Consider the following 18,957-nt stretch of genomic DNA (forward strand, 5'->3'; position numbering starts at 1 on the left):
AGTGGGAGTTCTGGTTATAAATGCCATGTGCCATTGTGTTAGCAATAAAGCAAGATTCTGTGATTTGACAAACTGAAATCTGCTTAGATCAACAGAAGCAATAAATGCAAAGCCCCAGTAATGCAGATTGTGCACACTTAGGAAGACTCAGTTTCCAAATTCAGGTTTTTCCATCACTATTAGCAATGGAGACTGCAGCAGGTATTGCAGATATTAGGGCTGTAGCAACGTAACAAGTGGTATTTTCCAAAGCCCAGGGGTGTTACCAATATCCCTGAAGCACATGGGAAAAGACTGTTAGTTGTTAACATACCTTGTCATTCTTGAACGATAGAAGATGCAGAAGATTGATTTATTTTTATTTTCCAAGTACAGGTAGGGAGAAGAACCCAGGTGATCCAGCCTGTGCATCAAGAGTTACAGTTTCCACAAATCTTTCACAAATGGCAGTGAATGTGGACTCAGGGGCAGGGCTGGGTGTGCTACACTAAAAGCACTTTTAAGATGGGTATTTGAGCTGCAGAGATCCTGGTTATCCAGCTAGTAATTAAATCTCCAACTTTTATCATAAAAACCCAGTAAATTTAGTTTAACTTTTCACTGTATCTATAAATGGAACAAAAATAGCTGCTGGTAACTATGTAAACCCTTCATCATCATTTACAGAAGTGATACCATCCCTTCTCACACCAGAAAATTTTCAGGCATCCCTCACCTATTTTAAACTGTCAAGGCAACAGTGGAAGAAAAAAAATCCCTATCACAAATCAGAACAGGACTACTTAATGAGATCACTGCCTCAGCTCCTTCCTGAGAAAACAGTAAGGAAAAACATTTTGTTGCACCAAAAGACAGGAAGGAGTTGGTGACTGGAAGTGTCTTTGAAGCTGTCAAGCCAAGTTTTTCATGCATTCTTTAAGTGGAATTAATTTTTAACATTTAAGTAATACAGCAGAGCAAAGTTTAACAAAATGCCATCAGACTTGCCCAGCCATGGCAGGCTGAGATTCAACTGGGGAACTGCACTGTTGGCCAAGCAGCACCGACAACCCATGTTTGAAAACTTAATCCCACTGGATGCAGGGCATCTGCCTTCCCAAAAAGAAGGCATTAATCTAAACCTGCCTAAACTAAACCTCAAAATGAAGTTTAGGTAAAAATGTCAGATTTGCAATGGATGTCATTAACACTCTGTTTAGTAGGAGAAATCCCAGTTGGTAATTTTAGTATTAATGACACATTTTTCTCCCTGATTTGTCCATATTCAGAAACTCCAGCAAGCCTAAAAACACCTTCTCCAAGTCAAGGCTTTCAGATTTTGAGGCAACAAACCACGAGCATCCACAACTGGTACTTTTATAACGCCCATTCTGGACACTTTAAGTGCTTACACTCCTGGTTTCCAGCTGCTAATAAAACAAAAACATGCAAACAAACAAAAAGCCATAGGTCAACGTGAGCTAAAACTACCTGTCATTTTCCCAGGATTACTGAATTCCAGAGCTCCACAAATCCTTCATTTGACAAGATCAGATGAAAAGGTACCTACATACATTTTCCAATTAGTTGTCTGCTGAAGCTGCTGAATTCCATTCAGAATCTTCCAAGACCTAATCTTTTCCTACCTTCTGCAAGTGAATGCTCCCTGAAGAGTTGAAAAAGGCATTTCATGAAGGTAAATTGAGGGCAACCATTATTGAAAAGGAGTCATAAATACTGTTAGATTAAGAGATGTATATAAAGATAGAGAACAAGTAAAGGGGAACACTGTCTTTTAATAAATTTTGGAATTAAAAAGTCACTTAATAAAACTGCAGTTGTATCACATGAAAAAGTTTACATGCAGGTCATTTATCTCTCATTTTTCTTCCCCCCATAAAAAAAGAAAATCTGTGTTAAAACCCCCACCACTGTCTGTTCTGGCCAGTTTGGGTACGTCCTGTGGGGCTGCATGAAGTCAGCTTCAATTACTCAAGAAACCATTAAGTATGAAAGAAACTCCAACTAATAACAATTAAAATATATATTTTTATAATTCCAGGTCCTTGAAGGAAATTGTGATAGAGTTTGAACAAAGTTCTGAGTCATCACACGAAAGAGCCCAATTTTAGCATCTGCTGGGAGATGGAACAGTGAAACTGGCATTAAAACCCAACACAAACGAGTTGCTTTAGAAGCTAAATGAGTATTTTTACCCTACTGCAAACCCCATAATTTAGTAATTTCTTATTCCTATCTATATTTGTTTGGTTATAACTCAGTAATACCATGCATTTAGGAAACTGGCTTAAGTTCTGCATCTAATTTAGGTCTACTGAATTTTGCTATGAAAACAGCACACGGCCATGAAGCAGAAAACAGCATCACGTGTGCCAGCTTACACTTTCCTCCACAGATGTGCACAGCACTTCAGGGTGATGTTGAGCAGGAGAACTATGTAAAAATATCCAACTCTAGGCCATTAACCTCTCCAGTGCAACGGATCTTGAAAGGAATACATTATCCCAAATCCATGGGATTATCCAAAGTTTCTCCAACTTCTTACAAAAGAGAATAAACTCAATGCAATTTGGTTAGAATGCCAGTTTCCTCGAGAAACTGATATTTCAGATAAAAATAGCGAGATCCTCATAAAATAAAAATTCAACTGCTTTGTCACCACTCTGTTAATCATTTTTATGAAGAAAAAAGGCATTGTTACAATGGCTCAAAATCGTTCCTTTAGTGAGCAGTAGAATTGGTCAACAAGTTGATTGCTTCTTCCTAGCTAGCAAAGGTCTTCCCCACATCCTCTTTCCCTTTGTATTTCCTCTTGCCATGTGTGAAGGGTATATATCTGTACTTTATCATGTGCTGCAAAGAGAAAACAGCAGTTGTTGAGGCGAGAAACTGAGGTAGTATTTAGAAAAAATGCTTTAAAATACACATTAAAAATTACTAAGTCCTCTAGAAAGGGAGTTCTTAGTAAAGGTAATGAAATAGCTAATCCTACAGCAGTTTAAATCTAAATAGGACTATGAGACCAGTTTTATAAACATCAAATTTGGCTTTACCTAACTATTTGGACACTACAGTGAAGGTTACTGATTGGGGAACCACAGGAAACTTCCAGAGCACAGAGGTACTAATTCTTTACTACTCTTTCATCTTTAATTTACCACTTCAAATCACAGTACACCTGTCCAAAACTCTGAATGTCTGGGAAAAAAAATTAGTTATTTTTTTTAAATGCCAACAAACCATAAGTAATTTGTTAAAATGGTCTGAATCAATTCTCTGTGTTCTCTCCCTTTTCCTCATCTACTTTCTCACATCACCTTGTGAGAACTTCCCTTTTCACCCACCAGAGATGGTTCAACACCTCTGCATCCAAAATAGTCACAGGAAGTGGATGAGAACCTGCATAAAACCCTGATACTGCACTCTGAAGTCAAAACCTTTTGAAAGCAAGAATAAAGTTTTGTAAAATCTGCTCAACAGCGTAAAAATGCCCCACTTAAAGAACTAATGTTCAAAGAATTAGTTACTGAAGTTCCTCCAGTAAACTAAGTGTGTGCAGCACATTTAACCTCTGAAGGGCTCCACTGAATGGCCAGTTTGAAATCCTGACATCACAAATGCTACTCTCTGTTCTTGCCAAGATCTCACCTTGATTTGCCTCTTCATAGTGATACAAAATAGCATAATGAAGTACATCACAAGGATTGGCCAAAACACAGGAACGTTGAAAGCCTCAAAGAATGTACAAGCCATAGCAACCAGGATTCCTTTAGTGGCAGAATGCCTGAAAAACAATAGTAACAATTAATCCTTCAAGCCAGCTACCACTAATGTTATGCAGGTATTTATATTTTTCAAAAACAGAACACAGGCAGATGGATCCACTCACCAGAATTTGAATTCTGGGAGCCTTCTAATGAAAGGCCGAAATTCTTCATTTTGCCTTGTAGGTAAGGAAGGACCATCATCTAAAAATAACAGAAAAGAAACCAAACCACAAACCTCCTCACAGTAGTTTTTTTACACTATTCAGATTCCAGATTCTTTTTACTTTCTATTTGAAGAAAAAAAAAAATCACAAAACAAAACCACACCAAATTTCCATTGCTACACATAGATCCCAGTTAGAGTTGCTGGTTTAATGTAAGTTCGCATAGATTTTTTAAAAGGAACTTAACACAGATTCCTTTGAAGAAAATAGGGAATAGGAATGCCAGGTCACTTGAGTGACCATGGAGAGAGCTTAAGTCACATAAACCTCCTTTCAAAACACAGAAAACTAATACAATATGGAATATATTCAAGTCCCATGAAAAAAGGACAAATTTTATAGCAACTTCTGATGTCAACTTGCATAGATATTTTTCAGGTCTAAGAAACACAATATAATGCTGAAGTCACATTATCTTTACACTGTTGTATCAGACAAAAGGAGCTGGAAGTTTGACCAAGTTTAAAATGATGGTAAAAAGGAACTTTTCCTCATACCTGAATCTTCCATTAGAGAGGGGTCTACCTTTGGCGACAGGAAAGCTATGAAGAGGTTGAGGTGGTAGATTCCCAAGGCATATGTCACAATGTACCAACCCTGCACAGGGAGGAAGAGACAAGGGTAAAATCCTCCTGAAAATCATTTTCTGATACTGATTTTTTAACAAGATTAAACAATCTGGGTTTATTGCTTCCTCGAGAAGCTTTTCTATGTCCTCACATTGACTGAAAGGTTTCTGGGCTTGTAAAAGTATCAGGAATTCTCACTGATCAAAACAAGTCTTAGAACATGACAGGAGAGCAAATTCCTCGTGTAGTGACAGATTGAACACAAAACCTTGGTCTGGCATCCAGGTTCTCTATGCTCAAGATGTGGGCTTAGAAAGTAATAAAGAGCATAAAACCATCTCTTTTTAAATCATCTTTGCAGCATTCAGTCTCTGAAACATTCCTACTACTATGACCTGCAAAGGTTTCACATTCTGTAACCTTCAGGTTTAGGGAATAACAGCTCCCACGTTCTTAACTGAACTGCAGACTGGCATGGAGCAGAAACATCTGATTAGTGGGGAAATGGTCTGCCAGGCCTGCAGGGAGAGAAACGCTGACAAAGCCATTCTTTATGGTTTGCATTTCAGAAAGGAACCCCTGGCTCTGAGCATGTTGTTACACACCTCCAATATAAAAGTAAAAACTTAATTACAAGAGTTTTCAGAGATTTATTTTGTGATTTCAGATTGCCATCAGAGGAATATCCTTGAGTATTCACACATATTTTCTCTCTGCAGCAGGAATTTCTACACCTACAGGATGTGTTCTCTCCTCAGACTACACAATTTACCTTCTGCCACGTCCTGAACGATACCACACGCGATTCTAAAGTAACAGCACACTTCAGAAACACTCTTAAAATCCAAATTAGACCAACAATAATATCTGGAGCTACTTCAGCACCAAATCCAGGTCTCTTACCTGCAGTAAATAAACTCTAATCATGTAGATAAAGCTCAGCCCCAACGTTACAATCCATCGCACTGCGGTGTAGGGGGTGGATTTGTCTAACCAGGACTGGTAGATCTAGGAGGAAACACAAAGTGCACAGCTGTAAAATACTTGATGCACAGTGGAGAAAGCTTTTTTGAGGGTAGTATAGGCAAAAGGAAACACTTGGGAGGAGTGTTTTGGGGAAGAGAATAACAAACATATGTATTCTTTACTACAAATAAATTACACAGAACTATACTTACAAGCTTCTATATTTTACAAAGGCAAAAAAAAAAGTAATGCTTGGGGCATTACAAAGCAATTTAAATTTTCTGTATTTTATGCAAGTTGTTTTCCTTATAATGAATTTGAAATGAAATCTGAACTCACTCCTCATTTTTGACAGTAACATCTATTTCCACTGTTCAATGTCATATATATGCCATTTAAATATTCCAGTAAGCCATTCATTATAGATATTTATCTATTTTAAAAGGCTTCGAAAGAAATCTTTTGTATAGATTTCAGCATTTCAACAACCCATCCAACAAGCAGCGAGTTCAAGAAGCTGCAGTGAGATCTGCTTCTAAAGGAGTCAGAAAAATCCTTCACAAAACCAACCTGTCCAAGTCTTGAGAAAAATCTATAGACCACGGAAGGTTTTCCATGCACAGACTCCCCAATGCTGTCCCCTTCTGACATGGTGGCTGTGGAAACAAAACATGGGACAAGGGAACATTGAAATCCAAAATCTAAGCTCAGAGCACAGTCTCTGAGCCAGCATTTGCATACAATATTCTTTTGGCTCGTCCTGCTTGAAAAAAATTATTCTGAATGAAGTATTCTCAAAGAGAGGACATTTATGCCAAAATGAATGAAAATTCCATGTCCAAGAAAGCAAAGAACAGGGTATTTTACAAAGGCAAGACAGGATCCAGTCCATTTTGGGGAAGGAAATAAAGAAGTCCATAAGGAAATTTAAGAAGAGCCCAGTTGAACACTGTCACCTTGCTAAGGCACAGGCTGAGGTACAACCCCTAAGCAGTGAGACTGCAGCACCTCCCTCCTGCCACCTCAGCCTCCAAAGGCAAAGAACAAAACCAGAGTAAATATATTTTTTTCAAAAGCTGCTTAGGATTTTAAATACTGAGTAACTACATAGCAAAGAAGTAAGTTCAGGACTCTGCACACCAGTGGTTTCAGACTCTGCCAGAGCACCAAACCCAAAATGCTGCCCACGCTGGAATCATTCAATGAGTTTCTCTGTCTCTTGAACACCAAGAGCTGAGCAGTGATAGAAAAGTTTTATACAAGAGCAAAACTGTACAGTCAAAGGGCCAAGAGCCTGAACTCAAATTAAAAAATTACCCAAGGGAGTTATTTTTCAGTTCATGCTTCTGCTACCAACTGAAGAGCTTTATTTTTCTTATCAGTTAAGCTTAACTGAGTTTTACAACTCACTTCAAGATAGAAGCCAAATAAAGTGGATCCTAAGCAGAAACATTTTGCCACATCACCAAGAGCAATCCCTGGCATTACTTCCTGGAATCCTCATCTGTGGGTGGGACTATGTAACTCTGGGATACTGGGAGTACATTCAGCCCTACTCAAGAGCCTCAGAGGATAACAAATCTATATGAAACATTCATAAATTAAAAATAAAAAAAAAATTAAAGAGTCTTAGATGCTGCAATACAGTGACTGCTGCAGAAAATTTAAGACCAAGGACAATTTGAGGAGGCACAAAACCTTAAAGCTGTGCATTTTTTCTGTAAATATCTGAAAACTGTGTCCCTATTGAATAATCAGAAAGTAGAAAAAAAGGAGCCCTGTTACACTTCAAAAGGTAAGGAGACTCATTAGGAGGCTTCAGGAGCTGAGTCCACTTTATTCAAGCTATAGCTAAAAGAAAAAGAATAGAGTAGAAAGTCATACAATACACAGACTTTACAATTACAGGCAAAAAGAAGTAATCATTCTTCTCCCCACTCTTGGCAGGGCAGAAATTATTCAGAATTCTCAGCTGAGCATAATTTTGTGCTTTATTTTGTGGGGTTTTTTTTTAATGTCCTGAAGTATAAAGCTGTAACAGAAAGTTATTCAACTAATTAGAATCACAGAATAACTTACCAGAGACCAGTGAAAACTCTCATAGTCTCAAAATTAATTCTACAGATACATTCACAGCAAATACGGGCTACAGGCAGACCTTACATGACAATCTTGTGAATTACCTGTGCAGAGCAAGTGGAACATCGTGTGTGAGGCTACTGAAGGTTTTATGTTGCAGCAGGGATCTTGCTTGGTGTAAAACATTACATTGTATGTGATTATGTATGATTTTTTATCATGCACACAGTTCTTCCAGAGCAGACCAAGAAATGCAACACTTCTGCTGAGGAGAAACCTTTCTGGGGCTCAGTTTAATAACAAGACACAGACTAGAATTTAAGACAATATTTCCTATCACATTAAAACTTTGCTGAAGGAACATCCGTAATGAAAAACTACCAAGAGCAGGAGTGTTTGGCACCGCTCTGAGGGCAGTTTACAGTTAAGAACCCTGGGCTGTATTGGTTTAAGGGAATAATTAAACCTAGACCGTTGCAATCCCTCTTTCATAATCATGGAACCACAGAATAGTTTGGGTTGGAGGGACCTTAAGCCCCATCCAGTCCCACCCTTGCCATGGGCAGGGACACCTTCCACTAGCCCAGGCTGCTCCAAGCCCCATCCAACCTGGCCTTGGACACTGCCAGGGATCCAGGGCCTCCCCACCCTCACAGAGAACAATTCCTTCCCAATATCCCATCTAACCCTGCCCTCTGGCAGTTTTAAGCCGGTCTCCCTTGTCCTGTGACTCCAGGCCCTTGTGAAAAGTCTCTCTCCATCTGTCTTGTAAATGTAACATCAGATTCACTGTTCAGCACAAGGAGCTGTGCCCACCCTCCAGCCACTTCACCACTCAGCCAGACACACACAGATTAACACAACCAACGAGGGAACAGTTCGATACCAGCAGAACTAAGGCTCCTACTAAAACGAAACCATATTACAGCAGTTTTCTCTGCTGAAAACACCACGTAAGCGAAAGCATGGCCTTAACAATTATGTTTGTCCCCACAATTGTTACGGTAATTTCATTACAAACACCACTGATCGCTGAATTCTGAACAGTAGAACCTCGGGCAGTAAATATTTACTTTAAGCCTCACAGAGGTACAGAATTTGAGGACAACTCTGCTCACGATACAGATTTTTCTTAAATGTAACATATAAGTGAAGCAGGTAACTAGCAAGAACACATTATTCATTCAAATTACCTTATCTCATAGAGGGAATGGCTTTGAAGAGCAACACACTAAGATGACTTATTAAGAACTAAGTGAATGGACAACCACGGAGGAAAAAAACCATTGGTCACACAGACTGGCTTTTTACACTAAAAAAGGCAGTGTTTAATTTTATCCATTGCAGCAGCAGCTTGAGCAGCACCTGCGATTCTCGTTTGTGCCCGCAAGCGGGGACTTCCCCTTGCCCGGGCACCGCTCAGCCCCGGCGCGGCGGGACACCAGGTACAATGACCGGGGAGGAGCTGCGCTGCCTCGGCACGGAGCGGAGCGAGGCGGGGCCGGCTGAGGGGGTACACGAGCCCCGGGAGGGCCCGGCTGCAGCGCCGAGCCCGCAGCAGCCCCCGCGCTCCCGGGGCAGCCGCTCGCGCCAGGCCCCCGCCCGCCCGCGGGTGTCAGCGCCGCGCCCGGCGGCCCCGAGACGCAGTGCCCGCTCCCGCTCCCACCCCGCGCTGGCCCCGGTCGGTCCCGGTACTCACAGGCGACCGGACCGGTCCTGCCTTCCGCTCCCGCCCCTCCACAGACAATATGGCGACAGCACCGGGCCCACTTCCGCTTCCGGGGCTCGGGGGCGGGGCACAGCCCCGGTGCTGCCCCGCTATTGGCCCCCGGCGGAGCGGGAGGGGCCGCGGCGCCGGGCGGGGCGGTGGGAGGTGTGCGCCGTTCGTGAGGGGGGACGGGGAGCGGGCGGGACGGCGGCGACGGAGAGGTGGGAGGGGTGTGTGTGGCCTTTGCGGCGGGACGGGGATAGGCCGGTACCGGCGGGGACCGAGCGCAGCGCAGGGCAGGGCAGGGCAGAGCGCGAGCCGCTGGACGGGCCCGCCCGGCGACCCTGAGGGGGGCGCGCGGCCCCGCCCCCCCGCTCGCGCACCCAATGGGAGCAGCCGCCGAGGGCGGGCGCGGGCGCGCGGCCAATGGCGGGACGGAGACGGGCGGGGAGGCGGGGCCGAGGGCAGGGCCGAACCGAGCCGAGCCGAACTCAGCCGAGCCCGAACCGAGCTCTACCGAGATGGGTCGAGTCGAGCCCGAGCCGAACCGAAGCGCAGCCGAGCTGAGCCGAGCCCAGCCGGGATGCGCCGAGCCGAGCCCGAGTCGAACCGAACCGAGCCGAGCGGAGCCGCCTCACAGGATGAGGCCAAAGCTGTTGAAAGGTTTTAAGTTTTAACGAGTTCAGTGTATTTCATTCCATGAGCACGTGAACGTTTGGGAATCAAAATCTGTAGGAGAAGACAAGAAATACTCGTTACTTCGAAAAAGAGGAGACACAAACATCCCTACACGTGCTGAGGTGCGTTTGTTTCCGTGGAACAGAAACACTGATAAAGGAACCCCAGGGTTCCTAATTTTTTTTCCCTGGATTCGCTGCCACCAAGCTGTTCCCAACAGTTCTGTACCGCCCTTGGGCACCACTGGGCGTCTCTCCAGCATCTGTTTTGGGGTTGAATGAGTAAATTCTTCAGGCTCAGTGGCTGCAGCGTTTAGTACTAAAGTTTACACTCAGTACTTGCTCAAAAGTGACAAGATGCCAAAAAAAAGTCCTGACACTCCTGAAAATCTATTGATTTAGTATTTATAGTATGCAAGTATATGAGTATACTTATTTATTTCATACATATAATAAATAGGTTAAAAATTAAACATATCAATATAGAAATAATGTAATATAACATATCGAAATATTTATATAAAATATATAGGGAATATATATTTATATATAATATATAAAATATTTTAACTATTTATATATAATTACACATAAATGTACATTTATATAACTATATTATTATGTATTACTTAAAAGACACCCCCTTAATACAGGTGATCCCTCAGCACACGCTGCTTTCAAATTATATAGCTTAACATGAAACAGTAAGAACATAAATGCCATTTTTTCAAGCAAAATAATAGGTTAAAGTTCTTTTTTTTTTTTTTTTTGAACCTTTTTAGAATTATATATTTACTTACTTAGCATATTATCACAGATTTATGGAAGAGCTAACCAGCCTTCTGGAAAGTAAACAGGAAATATGGGAAAGAATCAGAATCCTGGAATGATTTAGGTTGGAAGGGACCTTAAAGATCATCATTGGAGGAATCATGGCTGGGCAGCCCAGGGGACACAAACCTGGTCGTAACACAAATGGTAAAATTTGGTTCAGTGCCCAAAAAAGGGCAAATCTTTAAGTTAAGGGTCTGGGATTTCTGCCTGCTTTGTGCATGTAAGGTTTTGCACAGGAGGTTTTGAAGTTTGTTTCCTTGGTCTGAGGTTATCTCAGTGAACACCAAATGTTCTTGCTGATCAGTGCACCCAGACATTTCACAGGTAGTTCTATGCCTGAAAATTGTGTAAAAATGCAGGGATTTTGAGAAAAAGCTGGTGGTTTTTTTTCCGTCTTCTGAAATAGTACCATGAAAATCCTGAAGCAATCTGCCGGAGCAAGAAAACACAGGCAAATATTTCAACCTCTAGGGTACCCCAGAATTTCTTCTGTGGGGTATAGAGTGGATTGAATCATGGTATGAAAGTTTAATCTGTCCTCAGTTTCAGCTGCAGCAGCATCAGGGCCAGATTTTTAGATCAATCCCTGGCAAGTGATAATTTTTAGTGAGTGGATTCTGTCAGTTAACAGCACATTGCAGTCTGGGAAGCTTCAGAGATTCACGTCGATGAAATGTCCAGTAAACAAGCAATAATTACAACTATCAACAGAGGAGACCAGTAATAGCAAACAACTCTGATTTATCTTCTTTTTAACAGAAAAAACGGTTTCACATGCAGTAAAAATGTTGTGGAGAGGTGCAAGACAGAAACGATAATTGAGTAATGGGGAACATGTGACAAAGTCTTTAAACGCTGGTTTTTAAAATAATTCAATGAAGCCCCCAGTGACCTGTGGTGGCCTGTCTGGTTTTCATGCATTTGTATGTGCACAGGTTTGAGAATGAAAGGAAACAATGACACATGAATGAAGTTTGCAGAGGTTAATGAAGGAAAACACTCATTTTTTTTGTCATGAAAATATTTCCTCCCTGTGACCTCTCCTCTCTGGCTGCTGCCTTGGTCCCAGGAAGCAGATGCCTCGTTCCATTCTGTCCCCGTGGCTGCTTCCTTGTGTGCCTTGGCTGTGTGTGGTTTGTCCTCCTCCCCCGGGGAAGCCCTGCTGTCTGACACACCTGTTAACCACACCAACAAACAGGTGCCCAGCCTTCTGGGCTTCCTCACCTGCAGGCTCTGCTCCCCCCAAATCCATCTCAGGTACCTGTTCAGAGCATTCAGAATGAGTTCAATTCAGTGCAAATTATTTAAATTTCTGGAATTTCAGTTATTTAGAACCAGGCTGTGTGTGAGTGGGTAATATGGCATTTGAAGATACAATTAATCTTCCCAAATCTTGATTATGATTACAATGTAAGGATATATCATATAAAAATATAAATAAAACTATTTCTGATTTAAAGACCGTGAATGAATCTCCCCACTAGTAAGTGTTGAGCTCTATTTTAATGGCTTCTGGAAGGGACCACTAAATTCTGGTTAGTAAGAGACTACCCTGAGTAAAACTACATGTGAATTTCCGTAGTTAATTTACTACTGTTCGGTTGTTTGCTTAGAACTAGCTGTTTCAAAGTTGTTCCCCATGATGAATAAATTCGTAACATCTCAGGTTTTTCAAACACAAAATGAGTCATGCCAACCTGTTTTCGTAGGCTGCTGCAGAAATGAATTAATATGATAATATGACCCTGTGAAATTACTACTGTTCGTGTACTAAATGTTCTTATTTATTACCCGTAACATTTAATTGTAGTTTAAGTAAATTCCATATAAACACATTTACTGCAGAGTTTAGAAACAATCCACAATTACATGGTGCAGTTGCAGGAATAAATTCCCTATCAGTGATTCTTAGGAGAGGAGGATTTATAGGGTTGATACCAAGCTGATGATAAACAGCTTTGCCTTTATCAGTTCTTCTTTGTCATGAACTCTTCACAGAATCCCAGAATGGGTTGGGAGGGACCTTAAAGCCCATCCAGTTCCACCCCTGCCATGGGCAGGGAAACCTTCCACTATCCCAGGTTGCTCCAAGCCCTGTCCAAGCTGGCCTTGGACACTTCCAGGGATGGGACATCCATTTCTGGTTTGGTCTCTACCAGTAGCTTGCAGTGGCTTTGTGTCTGTGGCATCCTGTATCTCTGGATGACCAAAAATACAGGGCCTTGCTAAAACACGAGGATTTTTATAAGTTTAAAGCAGAATTTCCAGTTCTGGTTCAAAAACCAAACCGAACACAAACAAACCCCCTGCAGTATAACTCATCCCATCACTGGGAGCTTGGAGCTTTCCCTTTTTCCCTCTCCCTGCTCCCTTTGGGCACCGGTGGCTCTTTTCCTGGAGGCCCCCGTGTCACTGCGGGTGTTCACGCCTTTGTTTCTCTGCAGAAATGTGTGATGTAGAGATAGTGCTTATGTGGACGTCAGCAGTTCCAAACCTTGCATGTGTTGCATTGCTAAGCAACTTTTAGCAACACTTATCTCGCGTCCTTATGCCATCTGGAAAAGAGGATTAGACAAGGAAATATGCCAGGGAGAGACAAAGGCACATCTAAGAAAGAGGTGGCTTAATTGCTTAAGAGAGTGAGTGACATTAATAGTAGGCAATCAGCAGAAGTGATTGAAAGCAGGCACAATGCTTCACAGGTAGTGATAAGGAAGCTCTGGGAAAGGTGGCATATTTTATACCTCCTGGCCTCTTCCTGCAGGAAGCAGAACTTGGCTGCATCCCATTGCATGGTGCAAGATGAAGGCCCCTGGGATTTCAGTTTATAGATTAGATACAGTTCCAGTGACAATGAGTCTTTTCTAGACCTTCTTCCAGTTGTTCTGTCCATCCAGCAGTATGACTGGCCGGCTGCTGTTTAAAGGTCCCTTCCCCTACAGACGAGGCTGTGAACTGCCAGTGGAGCCTGGAACTTGTACACAGGAGTTACCATCAGTCCCGCTGTCCTGGGCTAACTGCTGAGGGAAAAACATCCTGTGTTTTGGGGGGATGGCAGGGACAGAGCAGAGCATGTGGTGTCAGAAGTGTGTTTCTGAAGAAGTGCCATGTCTTTGTTGTCATCTTCAGCACACCTGTAACTGCTAAAGGTTAAACAGAACTACACCTTTGACCACTAAATCCATCTGGAGCTTCAGCTGGGTTCACACACACTTGAGAGGTGTAGGAGCCCTTTTTTTGGTACCTCTGTTGTTATCACATAAAAAGCCAAATATCCAACTTAATAGAAGAATGATCGCTTTAGATTTTAAATATTCTTATGCTCCAGTTCCTTATGCACTCTGACATTGGAAGAATGTTTCCTGATAGCTAAACAGGATTTAGTAGCATGTAAAACCAGTGAGATTTGTTACTGAGCTGTTTTCTTTCCCATACCTGGACTTTTGACGGCACTTTAACCATTGCCTGGTTATTTCCATGTCAGCTGTGACTCTAAAGTCTTCCAATAATATGGAACAATTCACACTAAATTTCAGTGCCAGCTCTGGGCTTCAAGATGATTTTTACATGTATCCTGGAACAGAACTGTGTCCCACAATATACAATCCTATACTTTCTTCTCCCAGCAGGAACTGAAACCAGTATTCCTGGCCGTGACCTCTCCTGTCCTGGTTGGCTCTGCTGTCAGTTAATGTCATTAAAATGGTGGCTGTAAACCACATGTTCATTGTGACGTCAGACTGAGCTGCACAGTTACGTGTCCAGTTTTAACATTGCTGGAAACTTAATTGGCTCATACCTAAACTTCTGTGGTATTTGCCTTTGCAGCCTTAGGAACCTTTAAACTTTTATGCAAAGGGAATACCTTGGGTGAAATGCAGACTGGATTTAAATAACCAAAGCTTTTTGGAATGGAGTCTGGTACACTATTTCACTTTTCACAATCTTTAAAAAGTAAAATAATGTGTGATTCTGTATGTGACAAAGCAGTTATTCATTCTTGCCATGTAATTTAATGCGATGTTCTATATGAACTGAAGGGCTTCACATAATAGTATCCCACAGTAACAAACCTTGGGCAAGAAATGTTTGATTCTCCTCCCTTTCCCCTTTAGAGCAGTGCCACATAATCCTTGGTTGTTGTGTGGTCTCCTATTCAACTTTTCACACAAATGTTGGAAGGGTATTTATAAAAAGCCTTGAGGACCACCCACTTTGCTATTGAAAATTGGCTGAAATAATCCCTTCTTTATAATTTAGCTGTGGTGGTGTCGAAATTTAAGTTCCATGTGTATTTCTGTTAAAGGGGCAGGGGAGAAATGACGTGTTGGATGGACGGGACGCTGTGGTCAATTGTGGTGGTGACACCTGTGACAGGCCCAGTGCCTGGGACGTCCCTTCATTGTGCTCCCCAGTTACTAACAGGACTTGGACATAATGCTTTGGCTGTCCCTCTTTTGATGGATATGATCTGACTGTAGCATTTAGCATCCTCTGAGCGCTCAGCTCTCCCAGAACACAAAGTTCTCTGGAGTAAGAGGGACAGAGACTTTTCCTGAAGGGAGGGAGCTTCATTCCAGTTAAATGCAGAAGTACAGTGAGATGTCCAATGTTCTTGTAATGAATTTTTATTCTTGGAATGAGGGGGTGTTTTTTGGGTTTAATACTGTGGATTTTTAATTTTGAAAGGAAAGTATTTTGGAATTTAAAAGTTGGAAAAATAGGAAAAAACCACGTGTGCGTGCATGGTTTGTATATTTGTCAGAGAATAATCCCAGCTAGTGTAAATTACACATTATACGGTGGAAACAGTAAAGAATTGCTCAGCGGGTTGTAATTTGTCAAGCACAGAGCACAAATGAATCCCATCCTAATGCAGAGATATGGAATCCATGGCTTCATAGAAAGCTTGCCTAATCCAATTGACCTCTATGGGGGTTCTGTTTGCACAGCACACACAGCTCCAACCCCAGCACAGCTGGGCAAGAGGTGCTCAGAAGTACATCTTGGATTGCCTCACTCAGATGTGAATGTATCACCTCAAAGGAAATGATCCCAATACCTGGGAATCCAGCATATATGGGTGTACTCTCAGTGTCAGGCAGCAAAACACATGGAATGGAAGGCAGGAGAACCAATCTGTACAGCAGCCCTCCCAAACAATATTTACATGTCAGAATCTACTGTGGCATGTTAACACTCTCAAAATGGAATATTTAATATAAAAATCAGGGGAATATAATTCACCAGATTGATTTATTTCTACCTTTAATACTAGACATGCTTGTAATGCAAGGTCATATGTTTTGAACCCAGAAGGAAAATGCTTCTTTTTGGAAGCATTTCCTCTAAAGGAATAAGTTTTTGTAGGTTTCAAAAGTCTCACAGTTAAAGTGCTTCTTTAATCCAGCCAAAGTTGATAGTAATCAAAATTCATAGCAATGTTCAAACCCTGTGGAATGTTGGGATGGTCTGTTCCATGATTAGTTAGCAGATGTTAACTTTAACAGGCCCTTTTTTCTGGCACTGTAAGCTGAACAATAAGGAATTGAATAGGTCTTGAAGAAATCGCTACACAATCATGGGAGTATTCTCTTCAGATTACTATAAGGATATATTTGAAGAGAGAAAATTTGTTCCACTCCTGTTCATTGGGTACTTAGAAGACTTAATTTTCCCTTTTCTCAGCAGTGCAATCATTTACATTCTGCATTAAGAAAGCATGATATTCCTGTTTATTGCAAAAACTTAATTGTTTTTTTGAATCTTTTTAAAATGCATTTTTGTGGAAGTTGAGGTTATTCACAGGACTTCAGTTTAAACATCTAGATAATTATTTCAGGCAGAGAGATATCTTGGCTTTTGTGAAGAAACTGCCTTTAAGGGAATGAATGTGTGTTTTCTTTCCATCCCTCTGGGAAGACAGGTTTGCTTTACCACTGCACAGCAGGGAGGATCTGGGGGGAAAAAAGTGCAGGAAACAAACCTGTGGAGACTGAGGTGAGGGGAAGGAGGGTCACTAGGGGTGAGAAGTAGATCTTTCTCTGGCAGCCTGTGGAAGTTTTGGAAGAAGCCATGGTGGAGCAGGCATTTGTGTGCTGCCTGCGAAGAGGGACCGCAACAGAACAGCTTCACACCATGGAGCCCCCACGCCAGAGCAGGGGGATGTGTCCTGAAGGAAACGCAGCCAGGGAAAGCTCACACAGGAGCAGGTTCTCCTGATGGGAACTGTGGCTTGTGGAGGACCTTTGCTGGAGCAGGGAACATGTGAGGAGGAGGAGGGAGCACCAGAGAGGGAATGTCATGGGCTGGCCGCAACCCCCCATTCCTCATCCCCCTGCACCACTCTGTGGGGACGGAATGAAGGAATGAGGTTGAGGCTGGGAAAAAAGGGCCTGAGTTGGGCAGGAAGACTGTCCAAGCATAAATTAATTTGCAATAAATTATTTCCCTGAGCCTGTCTTGCCCATGGTGGCAATCAGTAAATGTTCTCCATGTCTTTATCTGGACCATGAGCCTTTTCATCTTATTCTCCTCCCTGCTGTTGAGAAGAGGGAATGAGAGCACAGCTGGGTGGGCACCTGGCAGCCAGCCATGGACAACCCACCAAAAATGCTATGACTGATACAACAAATAAAGCTTCAGTGGGTCATTCCATTCAATGAATTTGGATTTGGATGAGATTTTCTTTCACCAGAGTCACAATTTTTAACCTTCTTAATTTTACCCTTCTTCATCATCAGTCACTGACTTTCCTCTATTTAATGCTTTTGGCCAAAACAGAGAGTTCTGTTGCCTTTTGAGTAAGAAGTACGGTAAGAGTGTTTTATATTCTGACTTAAAATCTTTACCTGAGCTTGTAACATTGTGCCACAGTAACAGTAAGAGATAGTTACTGTATAGTTTATAACTGATTATATATCTTTAGTTTTTTTGGTGATCAGCTGTGAATGGTCATGGTCTGGAAATCCAGGGTGGCATCAAAAACCACCAAATCCCATCGAGTTCTGCTACCAGCTTTGAGTTATTTGGAAGAAACAGAGGAAAACAGTTAAATCCTGTGTAAAAGGTGTGGGGAAGATCCAATTTCATTATGTGTTTCCCATGATTAATGTATAAATGCAGTATTCTAAAACCAGGTAGTTAATTTGCCACCTTCATAAATTACAGCAACCATACAAGTGTACAATAAATGGTAGAAAATACCTTTTTTAGATGCTGAGGTGTTTTTGTGATGTCAAGTGTACTTTTACAGTATAATTTTCAGCCTTTAAAGAGTTCAGGTTTTTCACTGCCCTCCGCAGCCCCAGGTGGTGGTTTCCAGCTCAAGGAAGGATTCTCTACTCAAGGAAGTACAGCAAGTTCTGTCTTCAATAATCAGGACCATAAAAACCATCCTTCTAAACACTGACTTGTGGTCCTAAATTAAGAATTGGTTTCTAAAGTATTTGAGTCCCTGGAAACTGCTGAATGTATCAGTACTTTTAAGAAGCCAGGAACCTTTAAATCCCATCAAAACTTGTTTCAAAAGTCTTACCCAGCATTAGGTTTCTCTCTATATTTTATAGCAACATTGTTCTTTTTTTCCTTGTCAAGGATAATAGCTGATGTCAGAATTGTAAATACTCTACAATAATTATTTGAAGTACAGAACCAGATAAAATAGACCCTACAGTGAAGTATTTCTTTGAAGCTGTGAAACTTGATTCTTTGTTTATTAGGAAAGTCACTGCTTTAAGTTTGTGCAGCATTTCAAAAGGCTTGAAAAACACAAGAAGTAATCTAAATGAATTCTAAATTCCCATTTGTCAACTCCATCTCCAGTCTGGCACAACCTAATAGACTTAAGTTGTTAGAGAGGTAGTTCTCAATATGATGCCTAATGTTTGTTTTCTGCTGGATAGCCAGCTGTAAGTTTAATATATTGAGCACCTAATCGCTGTCATGGTGAATTTTTTCCTTATATTTGGACTTAATTAAGATTTAAAACATATCAGCACAAACAAACAAAAATGTCAAAACTGTTTTCTCTCCCTGGCTCTGAGTGTATAAGCTATCTTTTGACATATGTTGCATCTGGAAGCTGGGAACTGAAATCTCCTGTTTCTGTCATTAGCAATTCTGGATTTGCAC

At 41.6% G+C, this 18,957-nt stretch overlaps 1 protein-coding gene across 1 annotated transcript; it reads right to left on the reverse strand.

The window, feature by feature from the left end:
* Positions 1-1,755: 1,755 nt before the first annotated feature.
* RER1 (retention in endoplasmic reticulum sorting receptor 1) lies at positions 1,756-9,406 on the reverse strand. The gene is made up of 7 exons (XM_069034720.1): positions 9,305-9,406; positions 6,097-6,182; positions 5,464-5,568; positions 4,489-4,588; positions 3,890-3,968; positions 3,649-3,784; positions 1,756-2,853 (listed from the first exon to the last, which is right to left on the reverse strand). Exons 2-7 carry the CDS (start codon positions 6,175-6,177, stop codon positions 2,764-2,766), a joined length of 591 nt encoding a protein of 196 aa, XP_068890821.1. The 5' UTR covers positions 6,178-6,182; positions 9,305-9,406; the 3' UTR covers positions 1,756-2,763.
* Between the last annotated feature and the right edge of the window lie 9,551 nt (positions 9,407-18,957).

The sequence above is a fragment of the Aphelocoma coerulescens genome, chromosome 21 (assembly GCF_041296385.1).
Source record: "Aphelocoma coerulescens isolate FSJ_1873_10779 chromosome 21, UR_Acoe_1.0, whole genome shotgun sequence".
Taxonomy (NCBI): Eukaryota; Metazoa; Chordata; class Aves; order Passeriformes; family Corvidae; genus Aphelocoma; species Aphelocoma coerulescens.

What these genes read in the sequence shown, in the direction of transcription:
- RER1 (XM_069034720.1), bottom strand. Translation starts at nt 6,177, where the DNA reads ATGTCAGAAGGGGACAGCATTGGGGAGTCTGTGCATGGAAAACCTTCC. An exon ending in CTCTCTAATGGAAGATTCAG is followed by an intron (nt 3,969 to 4,488) that starts GTATGAGGAAAA and finishes TGTTATTTTTAG; the next exon opens with ATGATGGTCCTTCCTTACCT. An exon ending in CTCCCAGAATTCAAATTCTG is followed by an intron (nt 3,785 to 3,889) that starts GTGAGTGGATCC and finishes ATTGTTTTTCAG; the next exon opens with GCATTCTGCCACTAAAGGAA.